General features: G+C 38.2%; 2 protein-coding genes across 6 annotated transcripts in view; one reads left to right on the top strand and one right to left on the bottom strand.

The window, feature by feature from the left end:
• The first annotated feature begins 1,236 nt into the window (after positions 1-1,236).
• LOC131773891 (mannan-binding lectin serine protease 1-like) lies at positions 1,237-13,019 on the top strand. Its single transcript, XM_059089863.2, has 11 exons — positions 1,237-1,362; positions 1,495-1,550; positions 5,916-6,275; positions 6,813-6,935; positions 7,153-7,295; positions 8,013-8,214; positions 8,445-8,618; positions 8,997-9,173; positions 10,443-10,610; positions 11,001-11,247; positions 11,528-13,019. The coding sequence occupies exons 1-11, from the start codon at positions 1,349-1,351 to the stop codon at positions 11,916-11,918; spliced, it is 2,055 nt and encodes a 684-aa protein (XP_058945846.2). The 5' UTR covers positions 1,237-1,348; the 3' UTR covers positions 11,919-13,019.
• Positions 13,020-13,673: 654 nt separating this feature from the next.
• LOC131773892 (protein Wnt-4) overlaps positions 13,674-21,652 on the bottom strand; it is a 23,945-nt gene continuing 15,966 nt past the window's right edge. For 3 of the 5 annotated variants that reach the window (XM_059089866.2, XM_059089867.2, XM_059089865.2), the window contains exons 2-5: positions 17,760-17,877; positions 16,784-17,028; positions 16,241-16,524; positions 13,674-15,300 (exon numbers count right to left, since the gene is read on the bottom strand). In XM_059089866.2, the coding sequence (XP_058945849.2) occupies positions 14,833-15,300; positions 16,241-16,524; positions 16,784-17,028; positions 17,760-17,848 (1,086 nt within the window). In that variant the 5' untranslated portion in view covers positions 17,849-17,877 and the 3' untranslated portion in view covers positions 13,674-14,832. Of the gene's footprint in view, positions 15,301-16,240; positions 16,525-16,783; positions 17,029-17,759; positions 17,878-19,110; positions 19,214-21,652 lie in introns of those variants that run through there. The other 2 variants (XM_066171774.1, XM_059089864.2) reach the window with 2 other exon arrangements.

Here is a 21,652-nt window from a genome sequence, read left to right as displayed (position 1 = left end):
CATTTACTTGACCTCTTTTTTGAGAAAGACGTGTTGACAATTTTGCATGCAATGTCTTCGGGCTACTTTTTAGGGGTCCGATGTCAACAAATATCCTTAATTCCATCCCATCTATATCCTTAAACATTGATTGACGCAAAATTGTGTCTCAACAATTCTTAGCCTATAAAATACAAAAAGTCGCTTATCCTGTTGCAAAGAACAGAGAACTTGTGCAGCTTTGAGATTTGTCTGGCTGTCAAGAATTTTTGCTACATGATAAATCTGACAGGCGAAACAGCAAACAAAGAAAGCAAAGAACAAAATAAAAAGCACAAAAATAAAATAAAAAGACCAAATAAAAACTAACCGAAAAGAGAGCAAACAACAATAATAATGATGCAAAAAAGATCTCGAAAAGCATTGAAATTTGACGGCAGTAACACGCACTCTCCATAGACTCATGTCGTCGATCTCTTGTTCGTTAGAAGTATCTAAACAACCTCATACAGATAGAACCTGTTTTCGTTCGGTTGTAGAGCAGCTGGATACGTTGTTTCTTAGGAAACATCAAAAACACCCAGACAAGAGAATGAACGGTGATGGGAAGTTCCTTCAGCAGTTTATCGCTCGGAGGCTGGGCAGTATTCAACAGATTAAATTCTCTTATTGGAGACAATGGAGGCGGCACAACCTTCTGGATTAATTTGATGTTCACATCATGCGTCTCCTTGAATTGTCCCTATACGCTCATAATGATAATAACGACAGAACGGTGTATCCTTCGATTTATCTTACAATAATGTTGTTTATGTATGATTTCAAATTCTGGCAAATGAAAATGGATTTTAGAACGAGGTCTTCAACAAAAATTGAGCTTTGGGAGCCTTTTGATGTAAGTATATGGGATATGTTAAAGAGCCATCGATTACGCTAAAAAAAAATATCTGTTAAAGCAGAGCAAAATACGATTTGGTGACAATAGTCTGCAATGTTTTATCAGTTTTATTGGGGAAGCGTTACTTGTCTACTCGAAACACTTTCGGAGGGGAAGTTCATTTAAAATCCACTTCCTTTCATAAAATATAAAAATATATGATGAATATTTGCAACAAAGTACTTGAGCTGCAACGTGTAGGCGGCTCAGTTGGCCGATCAGTTTACATATCCTGATCACTTCAATAATGCCGGATCCTCTACCTTGCGCTTACAGTCACTCCTGTCAACAAGAAGACAGGTGTCAATCACTTTTAACAATACATAAAGGCTTAGTAGCGATGGGCGCGTGCCAAAGAGTGAATGGTCGAACTGTAGCATCACGCGTCTACCTTCTTTACGCAACCCAAGTGAGGAATTTTCGTAAATAACCATGGTACTTTTTAGGTAGGTCATTTCTTTCGTCAACGAGTCTACGGAAAAACAGATATCCTTCATGTATCATTGTTTTTGTCTGAGAATGAATTAAGATATTTGGTCACGTCGAAGGTAACTAGCTATCCCTAATGTTTATCGCAGATCAAAGGATTGCCTGCTCTTGCCGCTTCTTCTAGTCATTGGCATTCGTTTCTCAGGTACTGTTGCTAGTGTTGAGAATCCAATATTTTAACTAATGGTAACTAGTCACTCATAAAAAAACATTTTGTTTAAGTTTTAAAGGAAGTTCAACATCTTCCTTATTCTCAAGCGAGGTCATGAAATCAACATATTTTGGTGTACCATGTTTCGCTTGGGTTAAGTCCTATTTTCAACAAATAACAATTACTTATTACGTTTGAATTTTGCAAGTCGATTTAAATTGTTACTTTTATTTCTTTTCTTACACATTTTTCGAAATTTGAGACTACAAGGCATGGCTTGGAGTTTGGACGCTAACGAATCTGACATGAACTAGGCTTTGCGCACGTACCAGGTACTTGATGTCTATCCCTATAAATGTCCGATGACCAACATTTTTTGAATGATACCAATCAAACTGGCTTTACTTTCGTCTGATGTCACCTTTGAAATATCCATCACTGTTACACATTTGTTTACAAAGAAATCGATCCATGATTTTATCAAAACAGATCCGTCACTATCGATTCGACAGGAGACATTGATGCCGCGCAAATAATAAAAAAACCTTTTAGAGGCAATCATTTTAGATTTAGGTGTGCTTAAATAGTGTTCGAGATATCGAGGTAGTTTTTCCTGGCAAGAATATCATTTGCTGAAATGAAAGCGTGTGTAGATAGATGCACTGCATTGTATTATCTCATCTCAGTTGGTTAAGCGCTGGCTCCCTGCTTCCTCTCAGCTTGGCGCCAAAATAATGACCGCAGCTTAGAACCTGAAGCGTTTATACCTCGCTGCCAATGCACAGCCCCTTAACGTTGAAGTTTTTAAGTCTTCAGCAATCTTCTAACTTGTAATCTTTCTTGATAATTTTATGACTAAAAAGGGCGGTGATAATTAAGATGACTTAACCATTGACCGGAAGTCCTATCACTATTCACTTTTGAGAGCGCTGTTATCAAATGTGGCGCTCGTCTGTACTTTGTTAGAAATACTAAGCTTGTTGCGGTGATATGTTTTCGTACAACTTAACCTGCTCGAAAGGGAAAACTAAAACCCTTCCTTTCAAGTACGTTTTTTTCGGTATGTGGGTACATATCGTAATAAACTTTGTACAGATCAAGAATTGAAACACAACAAAACTTAATGTTAAAATATCCTGCACGATGGGAACTTTTCCTGTGCTTATTTTGTTTACATTGAAAGTATTATTACGGCTTAGAATAGATGGCCTTTTGGACCAAAAAAAAAAGTTGAGGAGGTCAGATTTCGAATGGCCTGTTTGCAGAAAAAACAATTCATGCGTTTATCCATCGATTTTTTCTGTATGATTCTATTTGTTCATCGTTCAAATTTAACTGACGATATAAAATAAACTTAAAAAAAGATTAATTAACATCTGTTGCTCGCCACTGAATCAAATAACACATATTTTTCATACCTTGCCAATAAAAATGCACTTTTTTTTCATGGGCATTTTATTATGGCAATTATCATGCGTTGTTATTTTTAGCTCAACCCAGTGTGATACAAAGAAAATTAAGCCTTGTAATTTAGAGTGACGAGTAGACTGATAATTAACTTTTCTTTAGCGCGTTTAGAACCCAGCAACGTCGTCAATCATCCGTATAATCCCGACTTGGAACATTTCAACGGTTGCAACGTAATTGGCTTATCTCGCGTCCTCTTTTGATGAACCGAAGGAATCAGGCGATTCTACAAGTAAACTAATACTGTATTTCCTTTATTAAAGTTTCGGTTGTTTAGTTTGGTACTCAAGCTTTCAACTGCTACGGCTTACGAAAGTTAAGCTCTCAATCAGAGCCGTTGCTTTCCTGCTTACTGGCTTTGAACGGATCAAAATTAGCCTTCCGTAAATCGTGCCCCAACAAGACATTGTATACTTAAAGTGTTTGTGTGTGTATGAGTTTTTTTAATGGCGAGAAGATCTCTGAGGTGCTAAATTGCGCAGCTCCTTTGTGTTAAAAACTTGAAGACACATGCGGGAATCTATATTTTCCTGGCGTTCTCTCGATAATTTGTCAATCAATTCAGGAAGATCAATCAATTCAGGAAGATCAATCAATTCAGGTGAATGATAGAAATCGAACTGGAATTTTCATTTATTGGGCTCACGTCACGACAAGGTTCAAATTCATGTCACCACCAAATTTTTATGCTTGGTCAATTTATCATATTGAGTCAAATTTCACCCATGGAGAGATTTCGATGGCGTTTTTGAGATGTTCCTTTTCCATTGCAATTTGATCAAAAATTTGAAATAAGCAGTTGTCGATATTGACATTTTCCTGGACATTGCGCATGGACATTTCTCTGTTTGCAATTCTTTTTGGGCGATCCTGTCCCATCTTTACGTTGAATTAGTAAATGGTACTCTTATGTAAACTTGTGGAACCTATCTGTAAACTTCAGTTATTTCTCAGAGGTATTTTCTTTACGCTTCACCTATGACTTCCGGATTGCCTCTTCGCAAAATCACGATCATTATCAGCAGGTGACGCGAAAGTCACTAAGCTGTCTGATGAGTGTATGTAGCAACAATGTCACAAATAAAGGAAGACTTCATATAAATAATAGGGAGGAGATATAGTTCTAAAAGGTTGAAAAGCTCCGAAGGATCATGCTCACAAAACGATATATTTATGTCAGAGTTTATATTAGGTCTAAAAGAATGTTATCGACTAACGAAAAATCAAAACTCTTGATTGACTTTGAAGAAAGAGTTCAACGACTTATCTAAGAGCTTGAAGACTAAGCTTGAAAGCTGAAATAGCTCAAGCTTAATCTCACGACCACTAGTGCTTGGGGGAAAGGTTTGAATGTATTAGGGCTGGCTCATGTTTCTTTCAAGACATGAAAGTTTTGTAGACAAAGTTGCACCTGAGGATCACGTGCAAAGGTTGGACTGGAATACCTCTGATTTGATTTGAAAATTTACTAACTCGGAGTTTGGGCTCAGTATTGGATACTTTAGTTTGATCCTTGATTTTCAAGTACACACAGAAAACATTGAGTGGTATTGTAGTCGTCATGTGATGTGGAACCTAAACCTGCGAATATTGAAGATTACTTCGTTTTGAAAAAATTGATCTTGTGTTTTGCTCTGAAACGGAAAGTTTAAATTTACAACGTTTACAGCGAAACACTTTTCCTTCACTTTCACCATTTTCGACTTGATTTTAATGTTCTACATACTGATTTTCAAGGAAAGCCTGAAACAAATGTCATCTTAAACGTGAAAATTTGGTTTTATCAACCGAGTTGATAATGTAACCTGGCCACTGTAAAGAGTTTCCAAAGCTGACGTTTCGAGCGTCACACGTCAAGAATTCTATAACTTTTTCTTGTTTCTGTCGTTTAAGAGGGCCACCACCGCGCCCAACAAATTGATCGACAATCAGCACTACAAACGGCACAGAACGAAATACCCATCCATTCCATTCACTCTCACATTTCACCCTCACAACCACACAGTTAAATCTATCCTTCTTTAAAACTTACTTCAAAACGATTTAGAGACTGGTACTATGTTTTCGAAACCTCCACTAATTACATTCAAACGTGACAAAAACATCAGTAACTTTTTGGTCAGAAGTTAATTTCCAAACTAAGACCAACCGGGAACTTTCAAATGTGCTCGCGCACGGTGGAAAACTTGTCCTTTCATTCATCACGTGGAGAAATGTCGGGACCCAGGAGATCTGTGAAGATCACTGATCATTTCACGTGCACCTCCGCCAGTGTCATCTATTGCATGACTTGCACTTCTTGCAAAAATTTATACAGTGGTGAAAGAGGAAGACGACTGGGTGACCGATTCCAAGAACACCTTCACGACGTAGAAAGAAATGACAGGGACGTATTCAAACTAGTCGCTAGACGCTTTAATCTCCCTAATCATTCTAAACAGTATATGGCAGTTTACGGCCTTTTCCTGAATCTACGCAGTTCGGAAAGCCGCAAAACTCTAGAACAAAAATTTATATTTCTTAATCGGCACTCTTAATCCCCACGGTATCAACGAGCGCTTTTCATTTAACTAACTTATTCTTGTTTCCTCGTCACCATATTCCTGCCAATAGCGTAGCATAAAAACATACACACAACCCACAATTCCTCCATTCGCTCTGACAAAGGACTAACGCTCGAAACGCCAGCTTTGAAACTCTTTACGGTGGCCAATTTACATGATCAACTCACTTGATAAAACCAAATTATCTTATCATACTTTCAACCGACGTAGCTATCACATCTTCTGAAGAAACTTACCCTCTTTAATCTTAAAGGTGTTGGCGGTCCTTAGTCAAAAAGCAAGGCATTTCCTTTTTCTCTCAACTCATCAATATATTAATTAACTTCAGATTCGTCTTGCGGTGGAGCTCTTAATGGCCGTCATGGAATTATTCAGTCGCCAAACTTTCCTGACACGTATCCAAATAACTTGCACTGTGTGTGGAACATAACTGTGGCTACAGGCTATCGGGTGAAAATTCGGTTCACAGCTTTTGATGTAGAATATTTCAAATATTGTGAATACGACTGGATTTCCATGCGTTCCGGAAATAGTACTCATGGAAAATTTTGTGGCTCTAAAAAGGGAGTTCATCGCATTCCCCACGATCAATTAATATCACCAACAAACGAAGTCACTCTCATCTTTCACTCGGATTACTCCAATGAGGAAGTCTACAAAGGTTTCAGAGCACATTACTCCGCTGTTGGTAAGTACATATTTCTTTCTTACCACATTTTTTTTATTACTTGGTTCACATTAACCGAGCAGGAGGTCTGTAGCGGAGAATTTTGACTGAGATCGCAAGATACTCCCCTACTGAAAACCCTAATAGGTTAATAAGATGTTCATTGACCAAAAAAGAAATCCAAAGGACATAATATAAATAATCAAATAATTCTGGTTCAAGCCTTTAGCTGCCCTATTTCCGTCACCACTCTTCAGTTCAAAAAGGACAAAAATTAAATGTTTAAAGTCCAGCTTCCAAACTTCCTGAATTACTGAAAACAAAATAGCTGTTCTTTCCATAATAGGCTCAAAAAAGAATCTCTAAAAATTGACCAAAAGTACAACAAATTTAAATGCCTGTCTGTTCCTCGATCGCAAGATCTGTTCTTTTTCATCCCTGTAATGTTAGACCCACCGCCACAGAGAACATTGATGTTGTATGCAAAATCTCCAAGCTTGTGTTTTCTTTTATACTACTCAGTAGAGGTTACCTTAATTTTTTTGTTGTCCCTTGCAGATGCAGATGAGTGCAAAAGGGATAACGGTGGATGTGATCATTACTGCCACAATTACATAGGCGGTCATTATTGCTCATGTCGACCAGGCTACAGACTTCAACCGGATAAGAAGTCTTGTTATGGTAAGTATCCTTCTTTCTCCATAACCCTTCGTTTTTCTTCGTTTTAGAGAAGTTTTGTCCGCGAAAACTTTTAAAATCTTCTGATTGCTCAGGTAATATTCAACCAAGAGAGCGACCCATTCATTTCCCAAGATTAATTTTCCTGTCGTAATGTGGCTTAAAATTTATTGCCCCGTTTACTTTTGTTCGTAATTTTTAATGTTCGGGCATTCTTTAGTTGTTTGCAATAACCAGCAATTTAAAGCGAGGCGAGGTGAAATAGCTACTCCAGAATACCCCAAGAACTACCCCAAAAACTCTAGATGTGACTGGACCATTGAAGTGGAAGAAGGATACCAGATAACTTTAAGTTTTACTCAGGTAAGTTTCGTTCGTGAATTTTTCCTTTTCTGGAATAAATTGAAATACTCTTAGTCAATGAACATGCTGAATTATTTTATGATGGGAAAAGTCATGCTGGTAAATTTACGATGGAGGATTTCTTTAAATATCTACTTTGGTTCTGTTCGAATCGTGCTCTTCGAAGTCATATCACTGCCCAAGTTCTGCTGATGCTATCTTTTTATGGCTCAATATGTTAAATTCAAATCTTAACCAATATAGTGAGGTAAGCGTATTTATTAATGCAAATGTTTTTGCAACAACTAATGGCACTGTTCTTGCCCACTAAGGATAAAGTAGGGTTGTTTGCAGCAACTTTATGGAAGGTTCTGTCCGAGGCCCTATGACCCTTTTTGGTACCAGACAATGATTACTAATTCTCATTTTCCTTTTGTTTTTGCCTTGATTTTTAAACCTGTCAGTAAATGCTCTTACCTATTTCCTCTATGCCATTATTGTCTTTCGTGCTTTGTCGTAAAATACGATTTTCACCTCGCACAAATATTATCCCAGGTTGGTTGTCACGTTAACGAACGGTGGAATATCACAATTTCCCTAAACTCTTCCCTGATTATCGTACCGCTTCGATAACAAACCACAGTGCCTTTATTCTCCTGGTCATGGTTACACAAAGTTAATATTTGCCTACATTATATAATAATAACACTGTTGATTTGTTTTTGATTTTGGGCTTAGTTTGAAGTGGAGGATCATCCAGACGTGATTTGTCCTTACGACTACTTGAGAGTGTCAGCAGGCATCAATAGAAAGTATGGTCCTTTCTGTGGGAAGTCTCTTCCCCAGAACATTACTTCATCTGATAACTACATGTACCTGGAGTTTGTGTCCGATGGTACTGAAAACTACAAAGGATTCAAAGCGATTTATGACACACATGGTAACGTTTTATCAAACGATTGTAAATAAATCCCTTGCAACCCACAAATGAAGTGCTCTGACCTTGCTCGTGAATTTTATTGGTTGTCTCGTTGTCTGTTTAACTGACTGATCTGTTTGTTATCATTGTATCATTGTTAGCCGAGTCGTCTAAGTTGTAGTGGCCATTTAATTAATTTTATGGTATAATCGTTGCATTATATTTTATTTATTAGCATTTTGCTTTTACAGGGTTACAATGCCCAATCTTACGCGCTCCACAGCATGGAAACATGACGGGGGATAGTTTTACGTTTAAGGACGTCGTACAGTTTGGTTGCGATGAAGGTTATCTTCTAACAGGCTCTGCTGTCAGGGAGTGTCTCAGCAGCGGAACCTGGGACGGAGATGTCCCTGAATGCAAACGTAAGTACAGTTACTCCTTAGGTGACTTACTTCTTAGAAGTTACGCCTTAGGTGAATGCGATCTTGTGGGGGAAAAGTTATCAAGGCCCTTTTGAACTCCGAGCATTACAAAGTGAAGATATAAACTTGATACTTTATAGTTATGATGCTTGAACTGGAGTCGAACCAGAGCACGGTATAAGCTGCTTTAAAGTCACTTCGTTGAAAGGAAATTTCAGAACAATTTTGATTGTGGTTGACAAGGCATCTTAACTTTAGGGAATCTCTATCGACAGAATGTGAATTGAGTGACGAGTCAACCTTAACTGCAAAATTTATTGCCGTGGTTTTTTACTTCTTTCAATTGCATTCGTTTATTCATCTCTCTAACGGCACAAGCGGTAAACTGTGGTAATCCTGGAATCCCACGTCATGGTAAAATGGGACAGACTGGATTCACTTACAAGAAAACCGTAACATTTTCTTGTGACAAGTATTTTGAGCTTCGAGGTCAGAGCACTAGACAGTGCCAAGCAGATGGAACCTGGTCTGGCGAACAACCCAAGTGTGTTGCAAGTACGTTAGCCTGGCTATAACGTAAATTTTTAATAACGCCTTTCTTTTATATTATATTAGGGTCCCGACACTTCTCTTCGTTAGCTTATATTGGAAATTGAAGGGACCACTATCATAATGAAACCTAAAAGGCCGTTTGGAAAAGCAGCTTTGTGAAAATTAAAATAGAATGGACAGGACGTGCTTGCATGTCTTTTTAAGAGAACACGCAGAGATAAAAAGAAGAGTAATTTTACCGCCATTTTCGACAAATTTGAAATGAATATTAAGACAACAGATAGATATCAGACCACTTCTGTGGCAATAACCCATGCCACAAATTTATTTTGATTCCAGGGCAAATCATTCAATCTAATCTGTGAGTGATGTGAATTAGAATAGTTGGAGCGAGACAAATCATCGTTCTAAATTATTCTCGTAAGACCTAAATAACAAAGAAAAAGAGAGAGAAGTTATAAGGAACAAATGAAAGATAGAAAACTTACTTCTTTGCTTCTTTTTACAAACTTAGACCACATGTATTGAACCCACTGTTCCTGCCACAAACGAGTTTCCTTTTCTCTCAAATGATTTCAAAAGTCTAAGGGAGTGACCTACTGAAATGAACATCTTGGTGCAACTCGCACCAATTGTGGCTTCTAACGCGCTCGGCTGAGACAATTAGCTCATTTATTACACCCATTTTGAAATCACTGGTGGTCCCTGTAATCTGATTGGCTCTACCTGGTGCGATTTATTCACGAATCGCACCATTTTTTTCTTTAAATCGCATCTTTTTCCCAGCCAATGAGGAGGCTACACTAAAAACAAAACAACCAATCAGACTTCAAGGCTTGTTTAAAGTAACCGATCAAATTGCAGGAAGATGAAAGACATGGAGTATCATGTGGCAAATTTTGCAACTTTTGTTTCCAAACTCTTATTTTTCCTCCCAAAAAATGGATGAATTTAATTTCAAACCGGCTCAGTATTGTGTGGATAAAATATTTGAACTGACCAAGTCCTGTATTTGGGCGATTTCAAAATGGATGTAATAAAGTGGTGATTGAACCTCGTGTTGTGCAATTTTGGTCTGAAATCGTACTTGTGATTTCAAATCGAACTCGCGCTGTGCGCTCGTTCAATTTTGAAATCACACTTATGATTTCAGCCCAAATTGCACTCCACTCAGTTCAATTACCATTGTCTATCATTTTGTCTTCCTTGGTAGTGATTGCTTTGATGCGTTGGTATTTGTTAACAATTTTTTCTCTACTGTTATCAATACAGGTTGTGGAGAAATAGAAAACTTTAATTTCAGTCGTGATGTTTGTAGAAAGAGGATCGTTGGCGGCCAGGACTCATCCAAAGGGGCCTACCCATGGCATGTGTTACTTATGAAGGATGGTCGGTTGGCCTGTGGTGGAAGTCTTTTGAACGAACGATGGGTTCTAACTGGTGAGTCAATCACAGGCCCTTCTCGGTAGCTTTGCTACAAAGAGGAGAAAAATGGTCAACGGTTTTGGAAACACTAGTTACTCTGATAAAAAAAAATCAGTTTTCTTGACAGGGAATTGTTATCCGCTATTTTCATTGTTTTTACGAAGTGTCCAACCCTGTCAATATCATCGCTATTATGTCCTGGTATGGCTTTGTCACGCGAATGGTCTTTGTGCGTGCAGAGCTTGCTTGTTTTAAGGGAAGTGAGTTACTCCTTGGAAGTTTTAAAGAGTTTAGAGGAGGCAAATAATGAGGCAAACACAACCTTTTTAAGAGTATTCAACATATGAACATTTAAAAACATAGATCACTTACCAATGTTACTTAGTACGTCATTTTCATCTTCAGCTGCTCACTGCGTGACGAGCAAACAATCAGACATTATCCCCCTTTCTCAACTGGATATTTTTGCTGGTCTACTTGATATCCGCAAATTCAACGACACCCACGTTCAGAGGAGAAGAGTCATAAAGATCATTAATCACCGGGACTTTAATTTCACTCTGTTTGAGTCTGACCTAGCGCTTTTGAAACTGGATCGTGAAATAAAAATATCAGATTACGTCAGACCTGTCTGTCTGCCAGAAAAACCTGAGTAAGTCAAACACTTATTTACTTGTCCAATTCTTTACGTTTTATGGGTAACAATATTTCTACGACTGTTATAAAAGGTGAACATATTTGTGAAATTAACTACTTGATTGAGCCGTGCTGCCGTGGGCCGTTATTTTTCACATTTTTTTGAACGACAGCGAAAAAAGTTCCAAAGATCCTCTCCCTGCAAAGCAATGATTCTTGCCGTTTGATTTCCTGCTGTTGTGTCAAGAGAAGGGCCACAATGGGAGCAACTTTTCTTCTCTTTCTCGCTTTTTTAGGCAGAAGAGTTTGTTTATGCGCGGAAAATTCGGCCGAGTGGTAGGCTGGGGTTATAGAGTGAGCCAGGACTCCATCGGGCAGTTTGCAAACATACTCAAAGAGATCTGCATTCCGACCATTGGCAACGATAAATGCCAAGCCGCCTTCAAGGATGAAGGATACATTGTGACTCCAAAAATGCTCTGCGCTGGTCAGGTTCAAGGTGGAAAAGATTCCTGTCATGGAGACTCTGGTGGTGGATTTGTGTCCATGGACCCAGCGAGCGGGAAGTGGGTACTGGGCGGGGTAGTGAGCTGGGGTAGTAGCCTGGGATGCGGATTACGAAATAAGTATGGAGTATATGTACGCGTCACAGAGTTTATTCTTTGGATCAATCGTTACATGTCCTGAGACCCCCTAAACTTAATCAAGATGTAACCAACTTATTTGGATAATTTAATCAGTGTATAAGCAAGATTTTCTCTATATCAGTTTGATTTGGAGTTATTGAATCTGTTTTTTCTCATTTGAAAAAATACAAATGATGCACCTTTGCCTGTGAGTGTCGAAAGTAAACTGCTTATCAAGGTTAGCAGTTTGTTAGATCTCTCAGCATTATCTGTGGGTTTACTATTTTAGGTTGTATAATCTTACGGCAACAATTTTTGTCTTTCGGCTGACTTGGTGTTTACAGAGTGAAAGAGTAATATATAAAATGTCCAACTGAAATCTATGGCTTGATTAACTACTTTTACAATCTTTCAGGACTGTTTATCTTGTATTTAGATGTAGAAATCATTTTATGTAGTCTTTTTATTTATAAACATATATTTCTTTTAATCTTTTGGATTTAAATATCTGTTTTAAATATTGATTTACAAGAGAGTTCTAGTTTCCATTTACCAAAATGACTTAAGTTAGACAAGTCATACACTTTCATTACTTTTCAGAGAACTCGCTTTTACTTATGTGATTCCAAACAATAAAGACATATTACCGTATGAGTAAATTTCACTTAAAGCCGAAAAAACGAGTCTTTCATACCTCTGGTATAAGAATGAAGAATTTTCACTGTAGGTAAAATCAGGAGTAGCAACCGTCTCCAGGGTATATCGGGCAATAATGATTTGTATCTTTCTGGGAAAGACTTAGTAGCTTTTTAAAGCGTATGCTGACGCAAATTTGTTGCTGTTATGTTATGTTATATTTTAAATACTGTTTTTATTGCTACAAATGTATATCTTGTTATTATTATTATTAAGTTGTGAAGTTCTCTATTCTCTTCTCAGGAAAAGGGGGGGATACTCGCAAGACGCCAATTGTTTTTGTATTCGAGTCGCAAATGCTTTGATGTAACATGTCATAGAGACCTCGTTAGTCATCTAGACCGTTAGAGTTCTACAGGTTACCTCACTAGTACGATCTCTGTTACTACAGCATTGGAACTCGAGTGTGGGGTTCGATTCTTGAGTGGGAATTAAATATTTTCTTCGTACTACACTTGAAAGAAAACTTTGTTGAAACTGATTGATGTATAAAAGGAAAGCCTTCACTAAACAAAACGATTAAGATAAACAGAGTCTAATAGTTTGGAGAATCCTTTCCTTTAGTTCTGCAGTTACTTATTCTTCCTTACTAAAATCAAACTGCTAAGAGCTGTCTGCCCGAGAAGATTGTCGATGATGACATCTTAACATTTTGAACGTGCTTCTCAGGTGGTTGTTTCCATGTCTTCGGGAGGGAGGAAAGAGACAGGGAAGTTGTGAAGATATTGAAATGAGTTTGAGTACATTGACCATCCGCCGAAAATAAATTGAAAAAGGTTGACCGTTGTGGTTCGTGGCGGTTGTAGAGAGCTAATTTCTGATGTAGGCTCAACCTTGTTTCACATTTTTACCGTCAATTATCGCTTGGAAAATCGTCAGTTTTTTGTACGGAAAGAGTGACGATCTTTAATATGGGTTTGTGTTTTGGTCGAGACGAAACATAGAATGTTTTTCTCGCTAAGAATCAATGCTCACGCCCATGGCCGTATTATTGTTCTCTTCGCCTCTTGTGGCTGCAAGGTATCATGTTTACATAAAAACGGTTATTAAAAGATAAAATCAAGGTAGTTCAATAAATGGAAATTAAGCTGCAGCTGACGTTTCTACAATATTTACAATTTTATTAGCTTGTAGTCTTGAGTTACTGTTGTGCAAACAGCCAATTTTCTTTGACTATATGCACAAAGAACATCTAAAATTGCGGTGTAGGTAATTTGAAATATTTTTATATAAGTTAACATACAACGTTGTCACATACTAAAACAGAGGCTAGCGACACAGTTTCCTCGTCACCATTGTCGTTTACACTTTCATAAACCACATGGAAACCAGAGATTGCAAGATCTTACATGTAGCTACAAGTGAACTACATCAATCCATTTTTTCGAAATTATTTCATTGTTCGAATAAATATGGAAAATGTATATGCGCTTTTAAATGTCTTGATTTGCTCGGTATTTGATAACTACTGATACCTCAATTAAAGTACCGCTCTCACGCAACACACAAAATCAAGAAATGTCCTTTTTTTCTTTAAAAATTGTTTCAGTCGGCCATCCTCATTTTTCGACACTATTTCTTATTCTTAAAGTTATTTAAATGTGTCTGCTCTACATTTTCTTCTTCTTATAGTCACACCATGACCGCATAAACCGGCCTTCCTTCCTCTCCCTCTATCATACCCCGATTATAAGAAGAGTTCAGATTAGTGGCCCCTGATTGTGAATCTACAGACATTCAGCGTGTCACTTACACAAGAATCTGAATCAAATGACGAGTTTATTTTCGATGTATTCCTGAGAATGTTTCGTCATTTGTTTTAGGAGCCTAATTATTATACCGTGATTTGTAACAATTTTAGTCTACACGTTAATTTGCGCTGACCCTGTTCTCTTAAACTAACTTATGATAATTTGTACTGGTGTGAGGAAAAGTGAAGTGCTAAAGACCAAACTTAAAGGTGAATGACCTTTGCATTCACTTCAGTACATAAAACCGCTTCCCTTCCGAAAAAAATTGGACATGAGGAGCCTGAGCAGAGACGTTCTTGAAATGCGGACGGCTATCAGTGGAAGAAGTTAATAGCCGATTAAGAAAGAGCATCAATTAAATCGGCTTGATGCTCTATTATCAGAACTAACCACTTGAAAAGATCGTGATGAAGAAATTTGTCGCAAACGAAGGGATAGGAACTTTCCACCACTGGCTTCCGTCCGCGTCTCAAAAACGTTTGTGCCATATGAAAGCTCACCATTGTCGAGAGACTGAATTGGACTGGCTTACTTGCAGATGCTAACCTCGACTCGCCTCTGACATTCGCGACACTTGACATAACAGCACCAATAGAACTTGCATTCACAACGCTCCACCCTGGCTTCTTGGTGTGTGGTGTACCCCCGACCGCAGCACATCAACTCACATCCATCTATAGCTTGAGATGTGCGGTTGCACATCCTTCCTTGGGTTCCAAGGGAGCCAGTGCTAAGATTTGGCGTGCAGAAATCAGGTGAACGGTCAATATAAACAAGGTCGACCTCAGTGTAAGGTTTAAAATTTCGATTTCGTGGAAGAAGAACTCTCCTTGATCCAATTTGCTTTAGTTCTACTTCCGTGGCTCCGTCGAATTTTTCTTTGATATGATCTCCAACCAGTCTAAAATTGGGAAGTGACCTCCAGCAGGTTTTCACTTTACATGATCCTGACACACCGTGGCATTTACATTGAATTTTCATGTAATTTACGATGGCCTGTTGATTGAAATATAAATTAGCAAATCGTCGGTTAGATTTACTACTTTCACGTGATCAAAATACCAAAATCGTGTTCACTCGATCTGCTTTCTCTTACTCCTTAGATACTCTTTTTCGTAGATCTGATGGGTAGAGAATGTTCCTAAGAAAACTCGACTTTCAAGAAAAAAATATTGGACAAAACGGCCTTTCGAGTCCTGGATCTTTCGACAATAAAGGCAGAAGCGCAGGTCCCCTAATTTGTGTTTGAAATACTTTGCACAAAATTAATTAAGAGGGTGAAATGTTACTTGGGTGTGCTTCATGTTTTTCGATAAAGGGTCCTTGCTACTTAGGCTTGCTTCGTGTTTTTCTACAAAGGGTCCTTGCTACGACATAATCATCTTCACTTTAAGTCTCGGTATTTAACAAGTTCCCCACACCAGTAGACGCTAGGGAGGATTAAGCAAATGTTACTGTAACGCTAGCTATAGCGCAGGGGGCCATAATAGGTAAAGAAACTGTTTCGTGTAGATGTCACTTTTTTTTTTTGCATTTTCTAAGTTTCCAAAAAAATCATAAGAAGCGGTGCTACATAAGTGAATTTCTGTCAATCATTCAACTATCGACTAAACATATTTGTAGCGCACGAGTTTATCAGGTCTATCAATTGTTTCTCTTTTGCCAATACTATTCATCGATATAAATATTTAGCTTTCAGTTAGACCTTTCAATAAAATACAAATTCAGTGGATCAGGGCCAAACTTGCAATTTCGTCTCATGCTGCCGGCATCTTGACGAACAGTTAGGAGCAGAAACAAACAAAATGGATTTAAATCCGCCAATTGAAACCCATGAGATGACCGTATGAATATCCTTATGATTTTAATGATCTAACATCTCTACTGAACTTCAAAATTTTTAGTCCACCAAGCGCTGAAATGAGTATCAACTCACCTTTCTCCCTGCGTCGTTGTTGTGTAAGTTCATAGAAATACGAGATGGATCCTCTCCTTTGCGACCACGTTCTCTTGCGTCCACAAAGGTTTTGGAAAAATCAATTCCAAACTGGATATCATCACTACACCCTGCCCATTTCCAACCCTCTTTAGACATTTTTCCATTGTTCTTCTGGTCACAGCCACACCTTCGTCCAAGTTTTCCCGCGCTGCAGGAATGCGTCACAGCATAAGCTACCCCCGCTGACGAAATGGAATGAACAAAAGCAGCTTCCCTGGTTCCTAAACAGAATAAGCGGGAATAAAGCTCATTAAAAATTGTTTCCCCTTGTCTTTCGTAATCACATGTTACTAAATGCTGCAGGCACCTTCATTACGAGGAAATTCAAATTAGACGGTCCAGTTTCTTACTTGACTTAAGGAGTGCTAAGTGTTCTTTCTGGTATCGGTCTGCAGTGACAGTTTCTTGATGTAGGCCATTACAGTAGTTAGAATAGTGACGCGCAGATATGGAATAAAAATTTGCGGAAATGTTGCCTACCTCCGTTTACAGAATTTCCAAAGACAGGGGATTTTTCAAATTGCAGAGTGGTACAGTTCCACCTTCGATAGCGAAACTGATGTTGACATTCCTGGACAGCAATTGTGGCACCAAATTTGACACTGTTCATGACGTCAACATTTCTTTTGCAGACTTGTACCTGTCTGTTGTTAAAGTGGGTACCGACTTCGTCACAGCTTCGACGCGTGTTAAACTTAGTAACAGAGCTGCTGAGCGCCAGTGATCTGTAAATGTTAACAGAGTCGATGTTATCACTTACGAACACTATTTAATCTACAGTTGTAACCAAAGACAGTTTGAAAAACAAATTTGGCGCGTCTGCCACTGATTCAATTTTGAGATTGACAATTCGTTGTTTAGAGGTTCCTATGGAATCAACTTTCATTGACGCGATTGATTTGTCCATGATTGGAATTATTTACAAGTTTTCAGTTGATTGATCAAGTCTATACGTCTGTTTAGTTCTACACTGCTCGACCAATATCATTCCTTTTTCCGTGAAAATTGTCTTCCATAAGTTTGGTACTGAGTTGAATATTGGATCAGCTTAAACGAAATAAAAAACGGAAAAACAATTTGAAAGAAGAATTCCATTCGCGATGATTGCCGTCGTCTAACCGGGCGATTTTTGGATTTTGATGCTGGCGTTCAGTAGACCCCAGTTAAAGTTTTTCCATTCCATTTCAGTGTTCACGATGACAGATCGGGAATTATTTTTGTTGCTGCACTTCTCAATTTCAACAGCTGCAAAGAGCTAGTTAAATTAAATACTCATTTCACTGTCGTCAGGAACTGGTAAGCACAAATTTATTAATTTAGATGGTTTAAAGTAATACTTTGAACTCAATGACGACAGAAACCAGACAGTGAGGAACAAAACACACCATCCTCTATCAAACTCTGATGTCGAAGAGATTTTCATTGAGGTACCGCGATTTCTTGGTTTGATACTTACAGCCATTGACTTGATGTGACAAGAGAGAGAAGTGAAAATTCCACTGCCACCAAAAACTGGAAGAGAGTAAGTGTCTTGAAAAGTACCATGTTACCTGCAGCAAGAGCGGTGTCTTTATCTGGCAAAGTAAAATAATAAAGGTTTATCATAAGAATTTGTGAAACAAAAGAGAAATCTGGCCTCCTAATGAAATCCCACTACGCGGGTCTCGCTCAAAGCGGTTACCGCGGCTACACTTGATGAAGAAGACAAAGTCAGCTTCTGACGGTACTTTACTCTATGAATATTATGTAATGGGAACAACAAAACTTAATTAAAATAAGCTATTAGACCTACAGGAATGCACCAGACAATTTTATGGAAAAAGATTCTCATAAACCATAGAGGTAGCATTTTATCTACAAAGTCAAAATTGATATCAGGTTTTAAAAGAGCTTCTAAATTAAGCGAACGAGTTCACGTTCTGTTCAAGACTAGTAGTTAATTACGGGTTAGTCACTACACAGCCATATCATTTTAACAACTATTGTCCTTGTCCTATAGGACAATAAAAGTTGTTAAGTCATGACAAAAATATATGATAATTATCTCGTGGTGCCACGAAAACTTTTAACTTGTTTGACTGAAGGTAAGGCTGGAAACTCAAAAAGGGAATGTCAAACCCCTATTCCGCGTACGCGGTATGTTCTATGTTCGTATTTGCACTATTTATCAGTTTTATTTACTCGTGCAGAAAAGTTATTGATCTAAACTGTTTTATGAAGTGGCCAGACTGTTTTCAATAGAGATTAAGCCGATAATAACTAATTGCGCACTTTGTCGGCTTATCTTGCGTGTTTCTACGCATCACGACCGGCCGAATTTTTTCTTAAGTAAAAAGTTTCTAGCTGCTTGCTGTCATCGTTCCTCAGGACGAAATAACAGGTGCATATCAGCTATGGCTGCCTACAGGATTATCTACAATATTTTTTTTAAAAATTTGCCTTCATACTCTCTTGGAACTTTACACAGTTTGGGAAAGTATTCACTTCCGAATCTTTCGTGAACTTTCAACTCTTAGATACTTCTTTTACAAGTTTGTTTTGCCCGATTTGCTGAAAAGGATTCTTCTGACTGGACAACTTAGAAAAACCGTGTTACTTGTGGTTGCAGTGCTTGGGTTTACAAGAATGGTAGCTGAGAAACGATCTGAGTAATCTTCAAATCCTCTTTTAATAAGACAATTTCAGTGCAACTTTGGACATATTACATTTCTTATTTTGCCCCCATTTCGACATTATCAAACTAACACAACGTATAATGTATCCTGAGGCGGAGTCAGTCGGTTAAAAATGAAGCAATGTTCTCTCACCTTATCCCAGAAATTCTTAACCTCTTTACTTTACTGCTGCTTGTAACTTTGCTCACCCCTTCTGTACTTTGTTTTTATGCTTTGGCTCACACGGATTTTTATTGACCTGTTTTCGGCTCAATTTCTCGACTATAATACACCAGTTTATAATAACGCCTTCACGTCCCATGGGACCTCACACCCAGACAAACCAGTTGCTACAAATCATCTTTATAATAAGCGATGATGAGAACTTAGATCACTTTTTAACTTGAAACAATGAGGGAAATAAACACCAGGAGATATGAACAGTGTGCGTACGATCGCTCGTCGACTTGCTCTGAGACTCTTTGATCTTTATATTTCGTCAAGCAGTAGATTGTATCATGTTCGTGTTGGTAAACAACAAGCCTCCCCAAGTGTCATAATTAATATGAACTCACCGTGGGCATTATGTAAATAAACAATTAAAAATCACCGGAAAAGCTGAAAAAGTTGAGAGCAATTCAAGGTGTTTAGCGGTCTTTTAAAACTTCCTTATTTCTGCTAGCTTGTTTTAATAAGCGTTTTAATTTCGGCAAATCCGCCGTCGCGTATAATTTTCTTTAGAACTTAAGTCTTGTGGTTAGTTTTGTTATGACTCCATGGCACGTTTTTTTTCCCTATACAACAGCAAATATGTTGAACATCTTGCGAGACGATTTTCAAAAAAAATCAAACTATGCCAAATATTTTTCTTAAGCCTTCCCAGAGAACTTTCTTAATTAAAAAATTATTCGAATGAATGCGAACAATGGATATTAGTTTATTATTACATGTTAGCCCGCCAACAAAAACAACGAAACGCCGTTATTGAACACCGTCATATATAATTTTTTGTCAAGCTGATCAAAGGATGAAAACATCTCAAAGTATATCGATCACATATGTTGTTTGTATGGGGAAACGACTAAAACTGAACCATTGTGGGCTGAAGAACAAAAGCCGTTAGCTTTCCGCTAGTGTAAAAACGCGACAAACAAATTCGCTGTTATCTCAATCTACACAAAGGGCGCGAATGTCAAATTTGACGCGACGGCTGCGCAGGTCAACTTTCTTTTATGGGAATAATATGATTCAGTCGGCATTCCCTTGGAGCTTTGCCGTCGCAGTCGCTTGCGAAGGAATCAAGATGGCGATGGAAAGGTCAAAATCACTGATTTGGTCAGCCTTTTATATTGAGAGGCTTCTTTATTCGTGTAAGCTCAAATCAATAAGATACAACAAACAGTATCTAGATGGGATTACAGTAGCTCGGCACTCACCACGAGAATCAAGAACAATAAATGAATTCGGGCTTAACCTTGAAACGAGAAAGTCGAATAAAGTAAATGCAATTGAGTCTCTTAGTAAAGTTGTAGAAAAATTCAATATCTTACCAATAGTCACGATGATTTTAACGCTAACCTTTAAAGCTTTTAAAATCGTCAAAAATTTTATTTTTCGTCTGGTATCCGAGTGTTTAAGATGCAGGAATCGACCCCTTTCCGACGCCTAGCACTGATTACAGTTGAGGAATGACATACCATGCAATGCACGCACCCTTGTTTAGTCAGGGTAAAGAATACGTCGATGCTTACCGAGAGGCTGTAAGTTATGAAAAAAATTTTTCTCTGCTAAAGTTTTAAGATCATCCAAATTGTCCATGACAGTGGTATTGAAATACCAGGTTTTTTTTTTCGCAATATGTTCCTTCATCATGGCTAGTTATGAACTTACATAATTGCTGTAGCTATTGATGTTTTCATGGCGACACGCGACATCACAGAACAAGCAGACAAGCAGCCAATACTCGCATTTTCGCACCTTCCACCGAGGGTGAATAACTTTTTGTTCGAATCCCTATAACTTAGGGATAGCTTATCTCGCTGGCCCAGTTCAAGATGGCTTCTCTTCTCTTCGGCTAACACTACCTTTCATATTGTCACAGCGATAACAGCGAGAGAGTCAATGCTGCGTAACTAAAAGGATTCATTATGGCCCGGCGCGCGACCATGTAACATCCTGTGCGTGCACACCCACTGGGCGGATGGGCGGAAAATGCGCGGGCGCGCTCTGGAAAAATGTTAAGTACTGATAAATGACAAAATTAACACTCTGTTTTGGAAAAAACACACACAGAGAAAACAATATTGATAAAGAGCCCCATTAATAATTTGTTATCGCTATTAGCTAAAACGCACTAATGGCTGCAGTTTTCAAATATAGAAACGTTGGCAGGAAATATCAAGTCGTGTAACCTAGAGCTTAACCCAGAATGTGTGAAATATCGCTAGTTAACAACTACTAAATATGGCCTTCTCATTTTTGATACAGATAAATTTAAAGCTTGACTTGTGTGAACTGTTAAAATCCTATCGTAAGTAGGAAATCAAAAAATGTTTTTGGGACAGTAAAAATGATTGACGTGCACTTCCTTGTTGAAAATTTTCAGGTCATTTCACCGTGCTGTGGCAGACAATGTCTCAGAGCTTCGACAGAAAGTGACGTTAATTGTGGTTTATAGTGGCGTCATTGATTGAGT

Source organism: Pocillopora verrucosa, chromosome 9 (assembly GCF_036669915.1).
Source record: "Pocillopora verrucosa isolate sample1 chromosome 9, ASM3666991v2, whole genome shotgun sequence".
NCBI lineage: Eukaryota > Metazoa > Cnidaria > Anthozoa > Scleractinia > Pocilloporidae > Pocillopora > Pocillopora verrucosa.
The sequence above is the reverse complement of the archived record's forward strand: the minus strand, read 5'-3'. Positions and strand labels throughout refer to the sequence as shown.